The 20,483-nt window shown below is 36.5% G+C and overlaps 2 protein-coding genes across 2 annotated transcripts in view; both read left to right on the top strand.

Annotated features, from left to right (window-relative positions):
• Positions 1–20,483, top strand: part of LOC145999331 (uncharacterized) — a 547,081-nt gene that overhangs the window by 404,242 nt on the left and 122,356 nt on the right. The gene's annotated exons all lie outside the window — the stretch shown is intronic.
• LOC145999726 (uncharacterized) lies at positions 5,486–19,426 on the top strand. Its single transcript, XM_083137005.1, has 3 exons — positions 5,486–5,566; positions 13,416–13,966; positions 19,386–19,426. Exons 1-3 carry the CDS (start codon positions 5,486–5,488, stop codon positions 19,414–19,416), a joined length of 663 nt encoding a protein of 220 aa, XP_082993131.1. The 3' UTR covers positions 19,417–19,426.

Below are 20,483 nucleotides of genomic sequence, written 5' to 3'. Positions count from 1 at the left end.
CATATACGTGCAGTCAATTTGCAACCAGGTGCGTAGTGAAACTTTTAGTTTGGTTTTGTTTACATGGTTAATACAGGTTCCATTTCTGCATCAGAGGTATCAAAGTACACTATATAATTACATGTAAAATTACACTAAATATAGACAGAAATGGGATTTTTGGGAGTCATCCTAGCTATACCCCTGTTTTGGATGTAATACCGAATTTGTGAAATAGTAAGATGGAATGTAGTTTCTCTTTCTCCCTGCTGAACTTTCATCAATTATTTGCAAATTATTATGCGAGGCTCGAAGGAAGATTTGTGCTCAAAGCCAGATCAAGAAGTGATCAGGTGTTTAAAGCATTTAGGGGCATTAATCATTCGGTACTAGTTAGATATAGCGAAAACATGTTTAACTCCTTCATTTTCAAATTAATTTCATTTGTACTTACCTCATATGCATAGCGGAACACTTTTCAACTTAGGATTACTTTTTTTCAATGAAAAAAGCGTTATTTTTAACATTGTAAGTATTTATTGGTCGTTGCTAATTGGCAGCCAAATCTTGACTCATGTTGTCTATCGTCAGCTGATATGCAGTGTTACCAGTCTCTCTCTCTCTCTCTCTCTCTCTCTCTCCTCTCTTCTCCCTCTCTCTCCCTCTCTCTCTCTCGAAGGAAGAAGAAGCTCCTTTTCCTTTCTTTCGAGAGAGAGAGAGGGGGTAGGGCAATGACACAGAGAGAGAGAGAGAGAGAGGGAGAAGAAGAAGAAGAGGGAGAGAAATTCTCCTCTCTTTCTTTATGCAGTGTTACCAAACTTATGAACTGATAAATGCCGCACAACCTATCCACAGAAGGTTAGGTTAGGTTCAGTTAGGTTAGGCAACATAGAAAATTAAATTGAAAAAAAAAAAAAACGATCACACATCATCTTGTAAAACTACAACGTGGTTGCTACACTGACAGGGGGTTATATAATCAAATACACAGAACATTTGATTCACATAGACGACGGTAATGGTGGCATGAGCTATCGTGCAACGGAGATACATGAATGTCGAAAATTACATTATTTATCGGCCGAATAAGTTGCACGAATGGAAAAAAACACTATTCCCATCTTCCAAAAGTCCACATGAACTCAATTCCGTAAGTACTTTTCCGTCTCTTCTCCTGTAAATTTGAAGAAATGTGTTTTCGCTATATCTAACTGTTACCAATTAGTCTACTGCTAAGAGACCTAAAGGTGATCCACCTAATCTAATAATGAAAGTGTTTCAGAATATTTTATTGATTCCAAGAGCCATAAACCTGACCTGACTAACATAACAACAAAAACATTTAGGAGTGAAATAATACTCCTTCACATCCCACACACGCAAACAATCAGATAGAATTGCATGGGAGGGAAAAATTGTTCTCCACAAAACGTGCAGTAAGTAGTCATGAAACCTCTGAAGTATGATATGTGTTAACAGACATAATTAGAAATCAAACCACGCAAAATACCACAGCGGTCTAGGCGGAAAGGACCATTCTCCGTGACGGAGTGATTAGCACATCGTGCTCCGATGCTATGAATCCAGCCTGGGCATGAATGTTTGTGAGTGTCCATTCATCAATTTTATATCATCACTCATCCCCTTCTTCGGAAATTAGCCAAAAATGGCACAAAAAGCAAAAAAGCAGAGCACTCACACTAGTCGGTAGGGCATTTGACATTACCACTTGTCTATCGGCTGAACATGCCGCACTCATTTATTTCGTCACTTCTTACATTGGAACTTACCTATTGTGCATTGCGAAACATTCTTTTAGGTGCTACTCTGCTTTTCTGACGAAAATAATGTCAATAATAGCCCCAATATTCTTCCTTGTTTCCCTTCTGCAATACACCACTTCGGTAAATGTTTACTATCCTTCGGACACTTATAAGTTCTGAGTTTCGTCAATTTTTGACATTTCTACTTACCTATCTGCTTCGCGTATAATTTTTTAATGTGTATTCACGTTTTTTTGATCATTTTTTTTTAAAAAAAAGTGTTTTTGTAACTGAAGAACGTACGTTTCCACAAATGGTTTGTGGGGCTATGTGTCAATGGTTCATTGGGCTATGCGAGAATGGTGTGTGGGGGCTATGCGAGAATGGTGTGTGGGGCTACACATATTTTTTTGAAACCAATTTTTAACTAGTGTAACCTATTGTGACCCTACCTAACCTAACCTTACTGGAAATGGTTCATGGGGCTATGCGTCAATGGTTGAATTTCCGCTATGAAACATTCCCACATCACACAAAACACCTTCCAGATGTTAGACAATATAACAGGAACTTATTACGGTAAGTAGTTTCTTCTGTAGAAATGAAGAAATCTGTCCAAAGGATAGTAAACTAGTACCTCCAACTTTACTAACCAAAAAATGCCCAACAGATAGCCCCAAAACCATTGACCTTAGCCCCAAAAACCATCCACAGGTAGCCCCACAAACCATTCACGCTATCCTCACAAACCATTGACGTTAGCCACAAAAACCATCCACGGGTAGCCCCATGAACCATTCACATGAGGTTAGGTTAGGCCTGTTAGCTTAGGTTCCATTAGCACTCATTTCACCCCTAAATTCATCGAAAAATTCCCTAAATTATTTTCCTGTAAAACAATGGCGTGGTTGAAAACAATGGCAGGAGATTACGTCATCAAGCGTGCGCAACATCCGGTTCACGAGAAAGCAAATCGAACGCCAATTGTGCGTCTGAGAGATATTTCTCTTCAAAAATACATGAATTCCCCGTAAAACAGATTCAACGATGAAAGAAAACATCTCCACCACCTTCGATAATGCTACAGAAACTCATTTCGGTAAGTACTTTCTTGTGTAAAAATGAACAAATTAAATTGACAACTGTTACCCATTTGACTGCCACGTGGGAGACCCAGGTTCGGTTTCCAGGGTGAGTGATCTAAGGTTGGGTTTTTCTGGCCTTGTCCCTGCAAAAAGTGGTTCTGGGGTTTGCCCAACCTTAAACCAAAGGGTACCTGGGGGCAACCTTGGGGGACAAAGGCAGATGAAGCATGTGCTGGGCATATCACCTCCAAAAGAGAAGATCGAAAATGCATGGGGCCCCACCCCCACATCCCCTAAATGTGGCTTCATGGCATTGTGTTTTACCTTTACCTTACTACGTAAAAAAATGCAGTGGCCATGAAAGAACTGGAATTAAACAATAGGCACTTGGACAGGCAGATGCTAATAAAGATCTTGCTGCAGCTGAAATTCAAGAGGACAAAAACTTCCAAATTTCAGATTTGTGTGTGTTGGGGGGGGGGGGGGGGGGGTGGGGTATGAACCACACCAACCAACCTTCGCCACCCCAAATGTCGAGGTCACCGCACGTCACTGATGTTAACATACGGCTAGACTCTACTTTACGTCCCTATCTGCATGGTGATTGCTTCTTTGCATTCGCGGTTCACGTTTGTCGTGCAGCAGCTGGCATCTCTTCGGGTAAGTACCTTTTTCTTTTTACACTTTCTGTACACAATAGCCCCACTATCCATTCACGGGGACGAGGTATGCCTACGAGGTTAGGTTAGGTTCCATTAGCACTCATTTCACCCTAAATATGTGCTTCATCTAAAAAACAACACGCATTCACATTAAAATGGATCAAATCTATATTCAGGAACTTCCACAATGCTAAAGAAAATGATTTCCGTAAGTACTTTTTTCTGTAAATTTGAAGTAATCTGTTTCCCTCATACGATAATGTTACCCAAGGTTTATTCTTTGAAACTCACACTTAACAGCAATTAAATGAACTTTAAATCACATATTGCAATTTTTCAAGACATCTTTTCCACTATATTTTTTAGTTGCTATAGTATTTCTTGCTTGTTGATAAATCTATTAGTTTCTTAAATGTTGCCCGGTCCTGGCACATCAAGGTTACTTTATTTTCTATCTGACACTAGTTCTCTATGGCGTCATAAATGTTTGCCATATTGAAAACGACCAATACTATATTTTAACTAAATAACAAAGAATCACAATGTAATGTCAAGGGCATTACACCCTGTTTTATCATACAGTCTTCATTCTGTTGGTCCAAGAGTTTTAAACACCTCAACTATGTCACTGATGAATTTGATCACATAAGAAAAATGCTCCCTCATTGCTTGAAACTTTTATGAGCTTGAAAATGCTTCATCTTTTTATTTTCAAGAGTATAATATTGTATATTAACCTGTGATCGGTCTTGGGTGCATGCCACACTCACTTACAATTTAATAAAGTGTAATTTTAACAATATTTAAAATATTGGCCTGCAGCACACACTACCAACTTTTAGAGTACCACTGGAAGTTCAACAAATTAATTTCAAACAATTAAAATTTGGAATTGAAATTCTTATACAATTAACAATTCTTTTTGTAGATTAATGTATTCCTTAACATCTGTGACTTGTGTTTGTAGATATATGTATTTCGTTCATGAACTAGTGAAATGGCAAATGTAAACCACTCCACACCTGAAATTAAATATTATGTAGAGATTGATGTGTGTGTGTGTGTGTGTGTACGTATGCCATTTAATTGAATTAGTATTTTGTGGATACATTGTAATCACAGACCCTTTATAATGTTAATATATTTGTTTGGGGAATTGAGAGGTGGTAATATGTAAGGTTGAAATAGAGAAAACATCTGCTTATACCCTTGAATTTACTTTACCAGGAATTATACTTGAATTTTGTCATAGTCCTGTAGTGGCCATACTGAGTAAGAGATCTGAATGTATCTGGGAAAGTGACGATGTAATACTTGAATGACGAAAATATAATAGGAATAGAAATATACAAAGCTTGGTATAATTTAAAAATTCAGTTTACAACAAATTTTTGCAAGTTTGGTAGGGAATCAAGATGTTCAACTGTAACAATTGCTAAGAGGAATGTTTATATTTTTGTCTCAATACAAAATATATACGGACACATTTAATTTGTAATAAATATCTACCTTTGAGGTACATAACTAAAACAAAAAGAAAGGCACATGGGGTGATGTTGAGGTATATAGCTCCAGGTATTCTTGGTTGTGGCCAAAGTTATGATGGCAATCAGTTTCCCTCCAGCATTACCCCCAGGTACCCATTTATATGAGGCTGGGTGATCCTCAGAGCCATGCAGAAACAGGGAATTGACTGGAAAATTTCCTTGTGCAGATCTGCCGTGAAATGAGCCTAGGTCTTCCGAGAGATAGCTAGATGCTCTACAAGCTGAGCTATGGCGGGATGGCTCTTGGTAGATGACTAAAGTTTTAATAAATACCCAGTATTTACCCAAATTTCATTTAGCTACCCAGTGTCTAAATACCCATGTCCCAGCCCTACCCTACTTATGACTTCAGTTTTCTTCATTCTAGGTTTCAGAGGATGACAGTTTGCCAAAGTTCGTGTGCTATCCGTGCATAGATAAGCCAGAGAATCTTGTGGGACTTCCATAACATGTCTTTTGAATCAGAAAACCTTCTCAATGAATACCCGTCATCTGCAGAAGAGAAGCATAGAGGGGAGACGGGCTTTGAGGTAAAGTTAATTTTCTTACTTGAATATGTTGTAATAGTAACAAATAGTCAAACTGGCTAGACTGCACAATCGACCCTTGTGTTTTACCATTTGAAGTAAAAGAAAAAGATGTTCGCTAATAGTACGTATTTCACACTACGATTTGCCACTGTTCATTTCTCAATTTGAAGTTACACTTCAATGAAATAATAAAAAATTTACTACTACATTACTCACCATAGATTGTTTCCTTTAACCTAATCCATGTTAGTTTTAAATACACAGTATTGCCAGGTCGAACTTTGGTTTTCAACGTGGATATGTATACGAATTTTCACTAGGATTGAACTCTTTTTCAATCATGTTTTCATTCGTATTTTTTTTTGTTGCCCATGTTCTAACATGCCTTTAAAGGATACCTTTAAAAAAAGGCTGGGCTTAGGTAGTGCTCAATTACTCCAGTGACGGAGCTGGAAATCGGGAAGGGGGGCAATTTTTATGAAAATTTTACAGTTCCAATTGTTTCCTCACCTTAAGTCATACATTTCTGGAATCCTTGATTCCTACTCTTTCCAAAGATGTATGATACATATTTCTATTCAGAAGGGTCGATTTGACATCCTTACCGTCGAATCTTATTTGCTCTTGGTGTGGTAATAGATGTATTTCTAAGGTATAGAAAGTATTATTTTTGCACCTGCTGTTACTAATAATGAAATCATGTATACTTCTTGAAGAACCACTGTGAAAGGAATATGTAAGGATCAGGGTTCTTGTGAATAAAATTGTATTTCATTCTACTCTATTCTGTTGTATTTTCATTTGTGTGTGTGGTGTGGACTTCATTGTAAAACTCTTTCAAAATACATGAGGAATGGAATATATGAAACTAGAACAAGATATTGCCATGCTTAAAAAAAAATTAAATCATTATATTTTACCCTACATTGTTGATAAATGTCTGTGTTAATGCACTCATCATAAAAAAATGATGATAATTAAGGCCACACCTAGAGCGGGTAATAAAAACACCACATTCAACTTTTCAGTTTTCTAACGTGAGCGTTCATCAGGAACTTTGTACAATGAGGAGGTTGAAAGGCTAATATAACTGGTATTTTTAAAATATTTAAAAAATATTAAAAAAAACACAAAGAAATGTTTTTGTGAGTATGTTATTTACACAACAACGTTTCGAGAATCTACTGTTCTCTTCTTCAGCTCCGCCCGACCCTGTGGCCGAGTGGTTAGCATATCGCGCTGCGACGCCAAGGGTCCCAGGTTCGAATCCTGGTCGGGCTTGGTTGTTTGTGAATGTCCATTCATCAATTTCATCATTTCATCACTCATCCCCATCTTCGCAAATTAGCCAAGAGGCACAAAAACGCGAAGTAAAATAAACTAAATCAATCAATCAATCAATCTTCTTCAGGTCCAAAACTTTGACTACGAGAAACTTCCCATAGCCATGTCAAAATATTTTAAATTGTTCAATGTTGAAATACGTGTTTTAGAAGGAAAGGGTCTTTTAACTTCAGGGACTGTTATTTTGTAACAGAATATGAAGGCAACATCAGTTCTAGGCATAGATTTTAAAATCCTGTCTAACCCATATCAAACCCACATCCTTATTCCTGGTTTTTAAAATATCGACGTGCCTATGGAAAATTTTTCGTAGTCGAAGTTTTGGACCTGAAGAAGAGAACAGTAGATTCTCGAAATGTTGTTGTGTAAATAACATACTCACAAAACGTAAGTACCATTTTTTGGTGTTTTTTGAATATTTTTCAAATATTTTAAAAATATGTGTTATATTGCTATTGTGAGTAAGTTGCACATTCATAATGAGTTTGATTATTGAAAGGCTAATTTGTAGGACAAATGTAAACCTTCGTTTAAAAAGTCAAAACACTGCATTTTATATTTTAATAACGAGTCCCAGTACATCTTCCATAACTAATTTGTATATTTTACACAACAAAATCAGATAACACACAGTGGAACCCCATTTTTAAGTTCCTCAATCTTATTTTTTCCCCAACATTTTAAGCTCTCTACCTACTGCACCCTGAGGAATATTTATTCTAAAATGCACTGTAAGGGCAGTTACTGTTTTGCATTTTCTGACTTGAATGAACGAAAAAATTATTAATCACTGTTATATTAGATTGCTCCATTGGAACATGCTGACTGTGTTCTGTATTATTTCAAGTATTCTGTCTGTCTATTCACGTCTCTGCCCATCCATGTTTTTTTAGAAACCATAGTACATGTTTGGTGCTGTCGTAGTCTAGTAGATAGGACATCTGACTGCCACAAGGGAGATCCAGGTTTGATTCCTAGGTTGGGTGATCTGAGGTAAGAAATTTTCTGGTCTTGTCCATGTACAAAGTACCTCTGCGATTCACCGAGCCTCAAATAAATAGGTCCTGGGAGTAAAGGTGGCTGTAGAATGGTTGCTGATCACATCATATCTAAATTGGCCAAGATCGAGAATGTCTGGTGCCCTACCCTCACATCCCCTAAATGTGGCTCAATGACACAGTGCAATATGCACAGGGAACTTTTATCATAGGCATGTCACAATTGACATAGAAAAGGGGTGCTACATCTAGTCCATATTCTTGCCTCTGCAGTTAAAATAGCCAATTTTCTTTGCCTCGTGCATCCAATAGGGCAGTGGTTCTCAACCTTTTCCAATCGAGGACCCACCTTGAAGAATATTACACTTCGTGGGACCCAGGGGCACCTAAACCAGGGGGAGCTTCCCCCCAGTTCTCTGTTGGGACACCCTGTAAAGGGCCCAATGTATAACTGAACACAATTTCATTTTGTAACGAAATATTATTTATGTGATGGAAATTGCATAAATTATTTGAGAACTCTGTTTGAAATTACGCAGAATTCTGTTCTGAATGTGGTGTTTTACTCTCAGTATTTCTATTTCCAAATACACAGTTAATTAAGGAATGCACATTGTATATTATGATTAGGTACAAGAATAGAGAAAGGAGCATGGGAATACTGTAGTCCTGGTGTTCTTGAGTGAGTCAGTCCATCCAAAATTAGGTTTTGCACATGAATGTAAGCTACTTTTAACTTTCATTGTCGGCATCTGTTGATGCTTCGTTTACCTCACCTTATGAACTTCTGAGGTGCCAAAATTTGGAAGGTTTTGGTTTCGATTGTTTGCTTTCAAAAGAGACAAATGAAAGGAATGAGAAAACAAATCGATCATCTTCGTTCAGTACATAGCAGTGAATTATGGTGGTTGGATGTTGTTGAGCTCCGAGTTCAGAGAGAATGAAAAAAAGAAAAACTGGAACACTTTTTGACTATGTCAAGAAGAAATCCAAAAATGTGAGTAGTAACTTCGTTTGCAAACTCTTATATAAAACTTAATTCACTTATTAGATTTCATCAACCTATTAATTACTATTATCACATGTAAAACACTTGGCTCAGATCCATCCTGAAATATAGTTCTCTATACAGTATGTGCCTGTGATGGGGATATATAACTAATGGTTTTGCACCTGCAAACGGCCTTGAAGAGGCCTAATCTTGTCTCTGTCTCAGAGAACTAAAGTATTTTGTGGAAATACCAGTATGACAACAATTTGGTGGAATATTAATTTTGCAAATTGAACTATTATCAAACTAGGAGGATAAAATGAATATACAATATATATGTTCTTAATTTTTTATGATATTATCCTCATTTAGTTCTGAAAACGTCTGTAAACGATGGGCTATAGATATTCCGTGTTCCGATCAGTACCCATGATGCACAGTTAGGGCAACTATTTAGGTGGGTATTGATATAATTTAGCCCCCTAGTCTATTCTTTGTTTTGGGCTCTGCCGACATTATCATCATCATTACTTCCATTAATTGCATGCTCTGTATTAAAAACACTTCTAAACTTTAAAATATACACACATCTGAGAAAAAAATGACTTGAGTTAAAATGCAGTACTGTAAGAAGAAGTTATTTAAATGCTAGAAATTCTTCCCTCTACAAGTTGATTTATATGCACATCTGAGAAAAAGTTGACTTGAGTTAAAATGCATTACTGTAAAAAGAAGTTATTTAAATGCTATAAATCCTTCCCTCTACATGTTGATTTACTTTGTAATTATTACATATGTAATGAATTTGAATAATCGATCATCTTTGTCACTTCTGCCTCTTCAGCATCACATTTTTGTGCGGCCCCTTCCTGGACTAGCGACCCTTAGGTTACAGCCAGTGACATGTGGTGACATTGATACTTGGGGTAGCAATCAGTGAGGTGCCCAAGGGCAGGTCGGTGTGGGTCATAGCCCCCCTCCCCCTTTATCGCTCAGCATTCCTAAAAAGAACAAGACAAGAGACAATTGTAAAATGAGCAATGACTACTAAAACGTAACTCCACCTCCTTTCGAGAATCAAAAACGATTTGATTTGACTAGTAAGCCAGAGTGAGATCCCAGCTTGGCCATGGGTGTTCTTTGTGTATGTCCCTTAATCAATTTTATCTTATCATCTTCGCGATTAGCCAAAAGTGGCAGGAAAGAGAAGTAAAATGAACCAAATCAAACAATCAATCAATGATTTGATTTTTGTTACTTAGAGTCGATTTTATTGTCACATTTGGTTAATCGTGAATATGATACTATAAAATTAGTGAAGGCACAAACACAAAGAACACCCAGGTCGAGGTTCGAAGCCGGGACTGCTCGTGTCGTAGCACAGTACTGTGATAACCATTCTGCCATGGTTGGTTGATTTGGTGTTGCACAGAAAGGCTAATTGGGACTGGACCTACAGTTCAAAGTGGAATCCGAACCACTATGTGCCTCCATCGGTTGATGACCCAGGACCACTTGCACTCCCCCCCCCCCCAGCATGTAGGTTGGCCTACAACAAAGATGACGGTTTGGATACATGAGTATCGGTAATTCAAACTGCATTTTCTCTCAGTGGTAATTTTAAATTGGATTTTTGAAACACCATCTTTGTGTATGATTAATGTTTGTTCAAAAATATTGCATTGCTTGATTTCCTTAATTTCTCCACCTCACGATCTCGTTACTGAAGGATCGAGGCTAAAGCCCTGGCCTGTACATAAGTTTTTCTATGTAACCACTCTTCACCCATTTAATTTAATCAACATTAATCATCATGGCAGAAGTTAGGTAAAGTGATGGAAGAGCTACGCTAAAAATAAATTAAAAATCCTCCCAGCCCATCTGTAGGGCACTGTGAAATCAGGAATCGAGAGATCTCTGTTTATGATTGCCCTCATGATTTCCATAAGTACATTAGCTACTTATAGAGATTAAATCTATACAGTTAGAAGAAGTGATGGGAGGTGGCAAAAAGTCAATATATAAAAATGGATAAACAGCTTTTTGTAGTTTCTTCAATAATATTCATTTGGCTTTTTGAGTTCTTGAATGAATTTTTCATTCCACATTATTTCATTATTCACTACAGAGTACAACACATATGAACAATAATGCGTGCTCGTCACAGGTTCCCGGCCTGGATTGTTCTTTGTGAGGTCCCTACACCAATTCCATCATATATATATCACTCATTCTCATTTTTGCAATAACCAAATGTGTTGGAAAAGCGAAGTAAAATAAACCAAACCAACAACAACAATAAGAATGTTTATTTATTGCCTGTTTAGCTTACCCAAATGTTTTAATTGGAGGCCAAGAGAGTAGTACATTTAAGTAAGTAAAACACTACTAAAAAGAGAGTGAGCAAATATTTGTTATTTAACTATTATATATTCCATATTTGAAAAAAAAAGAAAGAAAGAAAGCATAATATTTTTGTCTGCATATAATACGTTCCCATTTCATAAATAATAAAACTACATTCCATATTATACATACACATTGTACAATGTTTGAAAGTTGTGGTGTAAATACAGATAACATAAGTACTGCAGAAATTTTTTTCCCAAGTTCTTTAGAGAAATTACAATGGAATGAAGGGGAAACCAATCCCCTATCTGTTCCTATAGGAGATAGACTGGAGCACTTGAAACCACGACCTTTAAGCCATTGCAGCACGGTGGGGGGTGGGGCAAGGGAGATAGAGGCAGGAATCTTCCCTTTCCCTACCATCGGCTGTTCCTACCTGCAACTGGCGAGGCATAGGAACAGTCAGCTAGGGCAGCCTTGTCCGCAGATCGCGAGAAGCACGTATAAAACAGTGTTGCATATGGACTGTGGCTTCAACAAGACAATAAATATTGTGATTTGATAATAGAGATGTGGGATTGATTGATCTATCTCTGCTAGATTAGCTACTCCTCAGTGCATGTCACTGGCTGTAGCCTAGTAGCAAATACCCACTGCTTCTATTTAAGAAAAGCAGGAAGACTAATGTGCTTGCTTTTATGCTATATTTTTCTTGTTAGTTTATTCATTGCATTGGCTCAAGAACTGTTTACGAAGTGAAGTGACTCAAAAGCATGTTATCTTTGTGGTACTGTGTCAAGTACACATAAGGAGAAACTGGATAATATTAATACTATATGGACCATGAAATATTTCATTGAATGTTGTTTCCTTTCGTAAAAGTCGAGTAGAAGTTGAAAATATTTTGTTTTGCAAAATGCCACTGCTTTGTTTAATCAAGATTAGTAAAATTTTACTCTTACGTATGCCTGTAAACGTGTGTGTGCTACTTCATACTGTATTACTGTGGGTAGTGTCACTTATATAATGCGTAACCAATGCATATATATGTGTGAGCAACTGAGCATGTGCGAAGATATTAAACTCCCATAAAGGATTGTGGGAAGAAGTACAGCATATAAACAGTTTATGATAATCAAATTCTCAATCAAAGGTTGCAGATAAAATATTATGTTACAAAATTATGTAGTTTGAATGTAGATATTTTTTTTGTGCAGCTCATAAAGTTCAATCTACAAGGTGTTTCAATAATGGTAACTGAACAAGGTTTCTTTTGGATACTTCATTATTTTTTTATTGAAACACTCTATACCTTGATAGGTATATTATTGTTTTCAGAGATAGTAATTGTGATTACTAAGTTTCGAAGGTTAACTCGAGTGTGTATATTCTTAGGTCTGTACTTCAGATTCTTTATTTTAAAAAAATACTCCCCCCCCCAAATGTCTGAAGGAATTGGCACCTATGGTGGGACCCATAAGCATGGGTGCCGGCAGAATTACTTGTAAAGGTGTGCACCCAGTTTATAATCATATTTTTGCTAACATCGACTCTTTTAGATACCCTATTTTACGCTTCCTTAAATAAGTTACACATACTTAATTCAAGAAAAGTAAATATGTAATTTAAAAGACTAATTTACTCTACTTTAAAATCTAACTAAATACACATGCTGAAATTGAAAACAATTGTTTTATGCAGCTAGCTTTGTAATTCAAGCAGTCTCGATGGCAATGTGAAATGATGACACTTGACACCTCTGAGCAACCACATACACACACACACAAAGGTGGTTGGAAATATCAACTGACACCTGCAGTCAACATGCATGTGACTATGTGCAACATGGGTTGAATTAAGATTGTTAAAACAAAGATTTTTAAGACACATGAAATAATTTTTCGAGTCCTACTTTGCAACCTACCAAATGCCCTCTCAGGACCCATCAGTGGGCAGCGCCCCATAGGTTGAGAAACGATGCACTGTGTGCATCAAACCTCACATCCATTTTTTTCTTTAGAAAGTCAAAGACATAAAGTGCATAGAAGTTTGTGTGTGTGTGTATGTTTTTTTAAAATTATAAACTGTGACTTAAAGAAAATCTGATTAAATATTTTTTAAATCAAAATGGTGATTTTAATCCACTCTCCTTGTGATTGTATTTCAGAAGTGGTGCTGGTCTCATGGTAGTCAAGAAAATTTGGCTGCTCCAATGTCTGATAAGGGTTTCTCTTCTGTGGAAGTGTGCATTGAGTCTGAAACAGAAAGTTCTGATCCATTAGTTTGTGAACAAACATCTCTGGAGAATGTGTGGCTTCCGGATGAGTCATGTGTCAAGACTGAAACAGGATCATTCGAGGAACCTCCTGATGTTGATATCTCTGTTGACATCAAACCATCTAATGAGTGCATAGAGGATGCTTCTCTTGACATCAAACTATCTAGTGAGTACATGAAAGAAATGTCATTTTGTAAAGTGGAAAGTGTGAGTGGTGATAGTTGGATGCATTGTGAAGACAAAACTCCGGAAGTTTCTAGTGGACAAAATGTTCATAAAAGTGAAGGATTTTATCCATGTGATCACGGACAATTTGTTGAAAAAATGCCAGCTGAAGACAGTGACAATGGTGAATTAATTTTAAGTGAAGATGAGGACATGAAGTATAGTGTAGAGAATCCTGACCAAGTAGAAAGTGAAGTGGCACAGCCTGGAGAAAGGTAGGTGGAGGAAATTTTAGTACATGGATTGAAAATGAGCATGAGAGCACTAAGGTTCAAGATTGGACCTTATTACTTATGAGGTATGATTCATGTAATTTCTGTATTGTGCCACCAGTGCTGAAGGGTTACACATAAGATTGTCCATATAAGATATTTCCCCACTATGTCAGATTAGAATGAAATTTGTTACATGATATTGTTAGATATATATAAGAACCCATATTTTTTTTATATTTGGAATATTCACTCTAGTTTGGTATTTATAGTGCTTTGAAATTTCCTGCCATTTGATGCCCACCCCTTTTTTGTGGGATGAAGCAATGTATACAGTGGTGTGTCCATGATTTTCGAAAGGAGGGGGACTACATATACTTTTTTGGTTGTCAGTCTGCATTTTGTCATCTTTTCCTGCATCCTAGATTTGGCATTTTGCCTTTTTTTTTTCTTCGAAAAAACTACCCTTTTTTTAAAGATAAAGCCCGGAAGAAACCCAGGCAAAATTCGTTTTTTTTTTCAGGTTTTGTTTATAAATATATATATTTTAAAAATGAAATACATTTTTCCCTGATAGTAATATATTGAAATATTCAATTTGTATTGTTTTAGTTCACTGAATCAAAAACTATTTAATATTTTCTGTTAACATGGTGAAGAATTGACAATCAAGGTCTTGCACCTTGAAATGATTAAACTAAAAACATACATAACCCATGCTGCAACAGACCATTGAGCGCCCAGGCCTACCTACAGACTGCCGGCTGCACTCCCTCTTGATCCTACTCTGAGGTGGGAGATCATCAAACCAGTTACGGGGTGATGTGTGGTCAGCACGATGAACCCCCAGTCGTCGTCGTAGATTTTCATGATCGGGTTACGCTACTGATTCGTAGCTCCCCAATTTAATCATGATGGTGAGTGTTCACCAGTCTCATACACAGGCCAAAATCTCAGGAGGAAAGCTGTTACGTTTCCCCAAGGAGACTCAAACCTGCACACGTCTGATAGCTGGAGCCCAAAGCATAACCGCACAACCACAGTGGGGGACAAATGATGAAATTATCTAAGATACTATATTCTGAAAAATTCTACTCTTGCTGGATGGTGTAACAGTTAATATATCTATGATCAGTTCCCAGGGTTGCGCATTGCAATTCTATACTTTTACTTGATAGCTGTGGTGGTTTAGTGGATTTTAATGGCAGAGTTATTGGCACAGCATGCTGCAATGCCAGGGGTCCCTGGTTCGGACATGGATGTTTGCAGAAAAATACAAATACTGAAAAATTGAGAAAATAGAAAGAAAAAGCAGGGATACTACTACTTAGGAGGATTACATTTATTACAAATGTGAAGAAAAAAGTAGACAGGCTGTCTGACTGCCCGTGCAGAAGACCCAGGTTTGAATCTTGGGGTGAGTGATCTAAGGTCAGAATTTTTCCAGTTTTGTCCCTGCATAAAGCAGCTCTGGAACTCACCCACCCTTAAATCAATGGATCCAAGGGGGTTGGGGGTGGGAAGGCAGATAAAGGCAGCCGGAGTTTGATTCTGATCACATTATCTTCAAAATGACCGAGATGAAGAATATGTCTGGCCCTACTCCCATATCCCCTCAATGTGCCTTCATGGTGTGGTGCTATATGCATGGGGAACTTTACCTTTACCTACTATACAACATACAGTAGCTACACACACACTTTTAATTCTGCTTCAATACAGTTTGTTCTCAGTTCAAGTTTAAATATCTCCTAGGTGTATTAACCATGTCAATATTATAATTATTTTCCTGTAGTTTACGGTTATTACAAGCATAAGAAAACAGAACAGGAAAATAATTCTACAATGTAAGCAATGCGTACATACAAGAAAAACAATATTATAAGGCTGACAGATTTAATTGTCTTGACTGATTTCATCCAAATGGAATACTGTATCAATCCTCCAAAATATCTGTTTGCTATGAAACTAACAGTTCCCATTAGTGGCCCGTATTTGGATCCCAACATACATATGCACTATATTGTTAAAGAAAATTATTTGTCAAGCCATAGCTTAAGAAATGCCCTAAAATATTTAGGTATCTTTTCTTAATGTCCAAAAATGTAGTTTAGGCAGATATTTGAAAGTGGCATCAGAAGCTACCTCAGAATATGAAAAATAATTACCACTTCGATCAGGTGAATACACCAATAACTTATTTATTTCATACATTTTTACATTGCTACTTACGTATTCTGCATCGTGGAACATCTTTTAAGGTGTTATTATGAATTTCTCAAGGAAATAATGTCCATTTTTCACATTACGACTACTTATTGTTGTTCGTTTTTTCGCTTCCCTAACATACAGTATGGCGCGAGAGTAATGGTTCATCACACGTCGTGCTTGTGTTTTGTTGATGTTCCAACCTTCTTAATGGAAAAATACCTACTTTCGTGTTACTAATTTCGTATTTTTTCCTAGGTTTGAAATTGTGGTTTCTGATCGCATTGCACCACAAACCATTCAATGATACCCCCACAAACCATTCACGGATAGCCCCACAAACCATTCTTGCAAAGCCCCAAAAATCATTTACGATCGAATAACCATCCATGGGTAGCCCCATAAAGCATCCACACACCATCACGGTAAGGTTAGGTTAGGTTACTTACATTAGGCAAACATAATTAAAAAATGGTGTCGTTGGAAACACTTACAGGGGGTTACATCATCAAAGGCACGGGACATCTGGTTCACGTAGAGGAAGGAAATGAAAGCAACGTCAATTGCATGTCAGAGATATATTTTCCTAGAAAAAAAAAACATAAATCCAACTAAAAAAAGATAGAAAACACATTCATGAACTTCCACAGAAAGTGATTTCCATATGTAGTTTCTTCTGTAAAAATGAAGAAATCCGTATTCACTAGATCGAAGTGTTACCGAAAAATCTATTTTTCATCCACCATCTTCAAATACTTTCAACAAATGCAAATGCTAAATAAAATCATTCCCTGGGTGTATCTATTTGCAACATGAATTTAAGCTTAAAACTGTCCTAACGTAGCTGAGACTTGTTTTCTTAATCTACGAAAATCTAACCTGAAATATTTGCATATCTTCAAACTCTTGCAAGGCATGTTAAATCAGTCTGTCGTCCACCATCTTTAAACAGGGTGACAATTTTTTCTCTAACATGACACCAATCCTTTAAGTTATCTTGAAACTCTAAAAATTGCAACTCAAAAACTTGACATTTATGGCAAAATGTATGTTTGCAATTTTACCACCACCCCTCTCCTAAACTATGAAATATAATTTTAAAAGTTTTACTGCAAAATTACAGACCGAGGAATTATCTACAATGACTGGGTTTAGTTTCTTATACTCCGAATATCATTGTAGACACTTTTGGGGAAAAAGAGAACATGGTATAGATTGTGCATGCAACATGAGGAAAATCAGTTTTTCATTCACCATCTTGAAACACATTGTTCAATTTCACTGACATGTAATACCATTGCAGTCTGTCAAGTTTTCTAGGTGCAGAAACATGTTATCATGGTCACTAAATAGATGATGTGTCATTCTTTGCCCATCCACCCCACCCATGCTCCTCCTAAGTCATGCATTATGTTTTGAGACTTTTATTGAGCATTTTCAGTGCCGGTAATGTCAGAATGCCCCTGAAAGTTTTTTCACAAACCTCGAAATTGTAGTCTGTAAAAAGGTTTGAAAATGTCTTAAATGGTCAAAATAAGAAAGTATACGTATGCATTGTATTCCCCCTATATTTAAGATAAAAGGAAATTGTAGTAGATTATGAAAGTGCTAGACTTCTTGGGTATAGAGCTCCTAACCACAAATAAGATTTATCCTATATTGGCAAGGAACCCATTACATTCAATCAATGCACTGAACTGGAGGGAGGGGTCAGTGCCCAGTGCAAGGCATTGGAAGGAAAACAGAACATTTGCACATATACTAAATTTTGAGAAATGAAATGAATAATTTGAAAAGTGTTTGGTTTAATTATACCACAGTTTACTTTATTCTACTTTCATGACTTTTCAATAAAATGTACTCAATTCTCCTTTGTAATGCCTCTCTCCAGAGACAACCCATTCATTTATACAACAAGAAAATCTAAATTCTTGCAAAATCTTAAAAAATATCCATGTTGTTTTTGTAGGTTTGCATCAAAATATTTCATAGCTCGAGGGGGCATGGCCCCCTTGACCCCCCTGGGTACGGGCCTGACCCAGACACTTACATGGATATGTGTGTGTGTGTGTGAGACAAGGGAATTGCTGCATGAATGACAGAGCACACTGAAATACATTGATCAATATGATCCACAATTTTCGAATTTTAGTTTCTGCACTTAATTTTTTTAAAGAAAATATATTGTTTCTTTTATTTATTAAAAATATTAATGTTCAATCTTCCAGTAAAGAAACATACACTCCAGACTCAAAATTGTATTGAGTAACTGACAGCAAAATATTTTACTTGGCACCCAGTTGGTGTGTGTGCTGGTAGGGGGGTTATTACTTTGACCATGTGGGGAATCAAAACTTAGGTATTTCAGCTTGTTGGCAACACTTGTGACAGTAACAAGCATCATGTGCCTAAATATTGACCATATATTTATATGGAGAATCATAAATCGTAAGTTTGCACTGGAATTTTGTACACTTGGCAACACTGTTGCTAGATGCCAGTCCACGTAGCTTGTTTTGAAATTCCAAGAGCTAGTCATAAATACAGCAACTAGAAGCCTATTTTGTGGAGACTGTATATTCATTTTAATCTCTATGACTTGTGACATTTTTCTACGCGGATTAATAATAAAACCATTACGTTATATTACCGCGTAAAAACCTCACAGTTGCTAAAGATGAATAGAGATGGCAACACCAGGCATGCAAAATTAAGAATTAGCATAATATATTAAATATCTTTATAAATAAGAACAAAGCAAATTGGAAAGATGAAAAAATAATATAATCTACTATAATAAGATAAAGAATAAATATAAAAGAAATAAATTAATATATATATATTCGATTAATCAAATCAGTGATCATATGTAAGTTAATATGGAAATGAAAGAAGTCAAAGCACTGATACAAGTTTGTCTTTGAACAGATATTGCATCTGTCTGATTGATTTACAATTTCCATAGCGGGAATTTTGTTTACATCAGTGGCGGTGCATTCCAGTTGACGTCCCACAGCACTTTTTGTTGTGCGTTTCAAGCGTAGCACCTACTTGGATGCTCATGTCAGTCGTTTGGCACCAAGTATACACTCTGTTGTGCCCAGTTAGTGTTGGCACGTTCCAATCGCAGCCGCAAGGGAGGAGATTAGTATATTTCCCAAAGTTTAAGAGGAAAAGGATATATAAATTCATAAATCGTCAAAAGTTGAAATAGGAGGAAGTCCAGATCCAGATCTGTCCATTAAGAAGGAAGCTCACGTAGGAAATCCAGGAGGAAGTTCTGACCTGTCCATTAAGAAGGAAGTCCAAATCCAGGTCTGTCCATTAAGAAGGAAGCTCATGTAGGAAATCCAGGAGGAAGTTCTGACCTGTCCATTAAGAAGGAAGTCCAGATCCAGACTGTCCATTAAGAAGGAAGTCCAGATAGAAGAATATATAAATTGAAGAAAATTAATAATAAAAAACATATTGAGATAAAACTTGACTATAGATGAGAATTATAGAGAAAAGTAGCTCATCATGCAAATAGAATATTCTATTTCCATGTATCCTTGTTTATATAATATATTAGTTTAAACGTCTCCATTGGAAGGCATCCTGTATGGTTTCGTTGTCTAAAAAGAACCCTACCCTGTAGATATTCTAGCTGAGGTTTAAGATTCAGATTCATGCACTTTGCACCAAAATGGAGGTAGCATTAATAAATGTCGATCAACTTTTGGGCTAGAGAATTAGAAACCAAACAGCAAAGAGAAAAAGAATAATTGAAAATGGAAGAAAAGGATAAAGATGGAAATGAGAATGCAGAAGCTACAATGAAGGACGATGGAAAGAAAAGGGAAACTTTCAGTTGTTGTGGAGAGAAATTAAACAAGGAAGATTATTGTTTGTACCACATGTAAGGAAACGAGACATCAGATGTGCAAAGGAATAAGAAAGGAAAAATTTATATGAATAAGCAAAAGGGAAGAAGGTTACATATGTAAGAAATGCAAAAATGTAAAGCTGAAAGAAAAACAAAAGAAGACATAAGAAATAAATATATTAGAATTGTTTCAAAAAATGTCAATACAGCTGGAAGCGAACGCTCAAAAAAAAATAATAGAAGAAAGTAACAGAGAAGTAAAAGAAAAGTATAAGAAAGCAATAGGAAAGGGGAAGAAAACAGCAGAGAAGTATAAGAAAAGTTGGAAGAAAGCAATAGGAAAGTGGAAGAGAACAACAGAGAATTAAAAAAAAACTAGAGGAAAGTAATAGAAAGATCGATGAAAATAATAGGAGATTAGAAGAGAAATTTGATAACAGGTTCAAA

This window comes from Lepisma saccharinum, chromosome 15 (genome assembly GCF_977018435.1).
Source record: "Lepisma saccharinum chromosome 15, izLepSacc3.1, whole genome shotgun sequence".
Lineage (NCBI taxonomy): Eukaryota > Metazoa > Arthropoda > Insecta > Zygentoma > Lepismatidae > Lepisma > Lepisma saccharinum.
The sequence above is the reverse complement of the archived record's forward strand: the minus strand, read 5'-3'. Positions and strand labels throughout refer to the sequence as shown.

What these genes read in the sequence shown, in the direction of transcription:
- LOC145999726 (XM_083137005.1), top strand. Translation starts at nt 5,486, where the DNA reads ATGTCTTTTGAATCAGAAAACCTTCTCAATGAATACCCGTCATCTGCA. An exon ending in GAGGGGAGACGGGCTTTGAG is followed by an intron (nt 5,567 to 13,415) that starts GTAAAGTTAATT and finishes ATTGTATTTCAG; the next exon opens with AAGTGGTGCTGGTCTCATGG. An exon ending in GTGGCACAGCCTGGAGAAAG is followed by an intron (nt 13,967 to 19,385) that starts GTAGGTGGAGGA and finishes AAGTTGAAATAG; the next exon opens with GAGGAAGTCCAGATCCAGAT.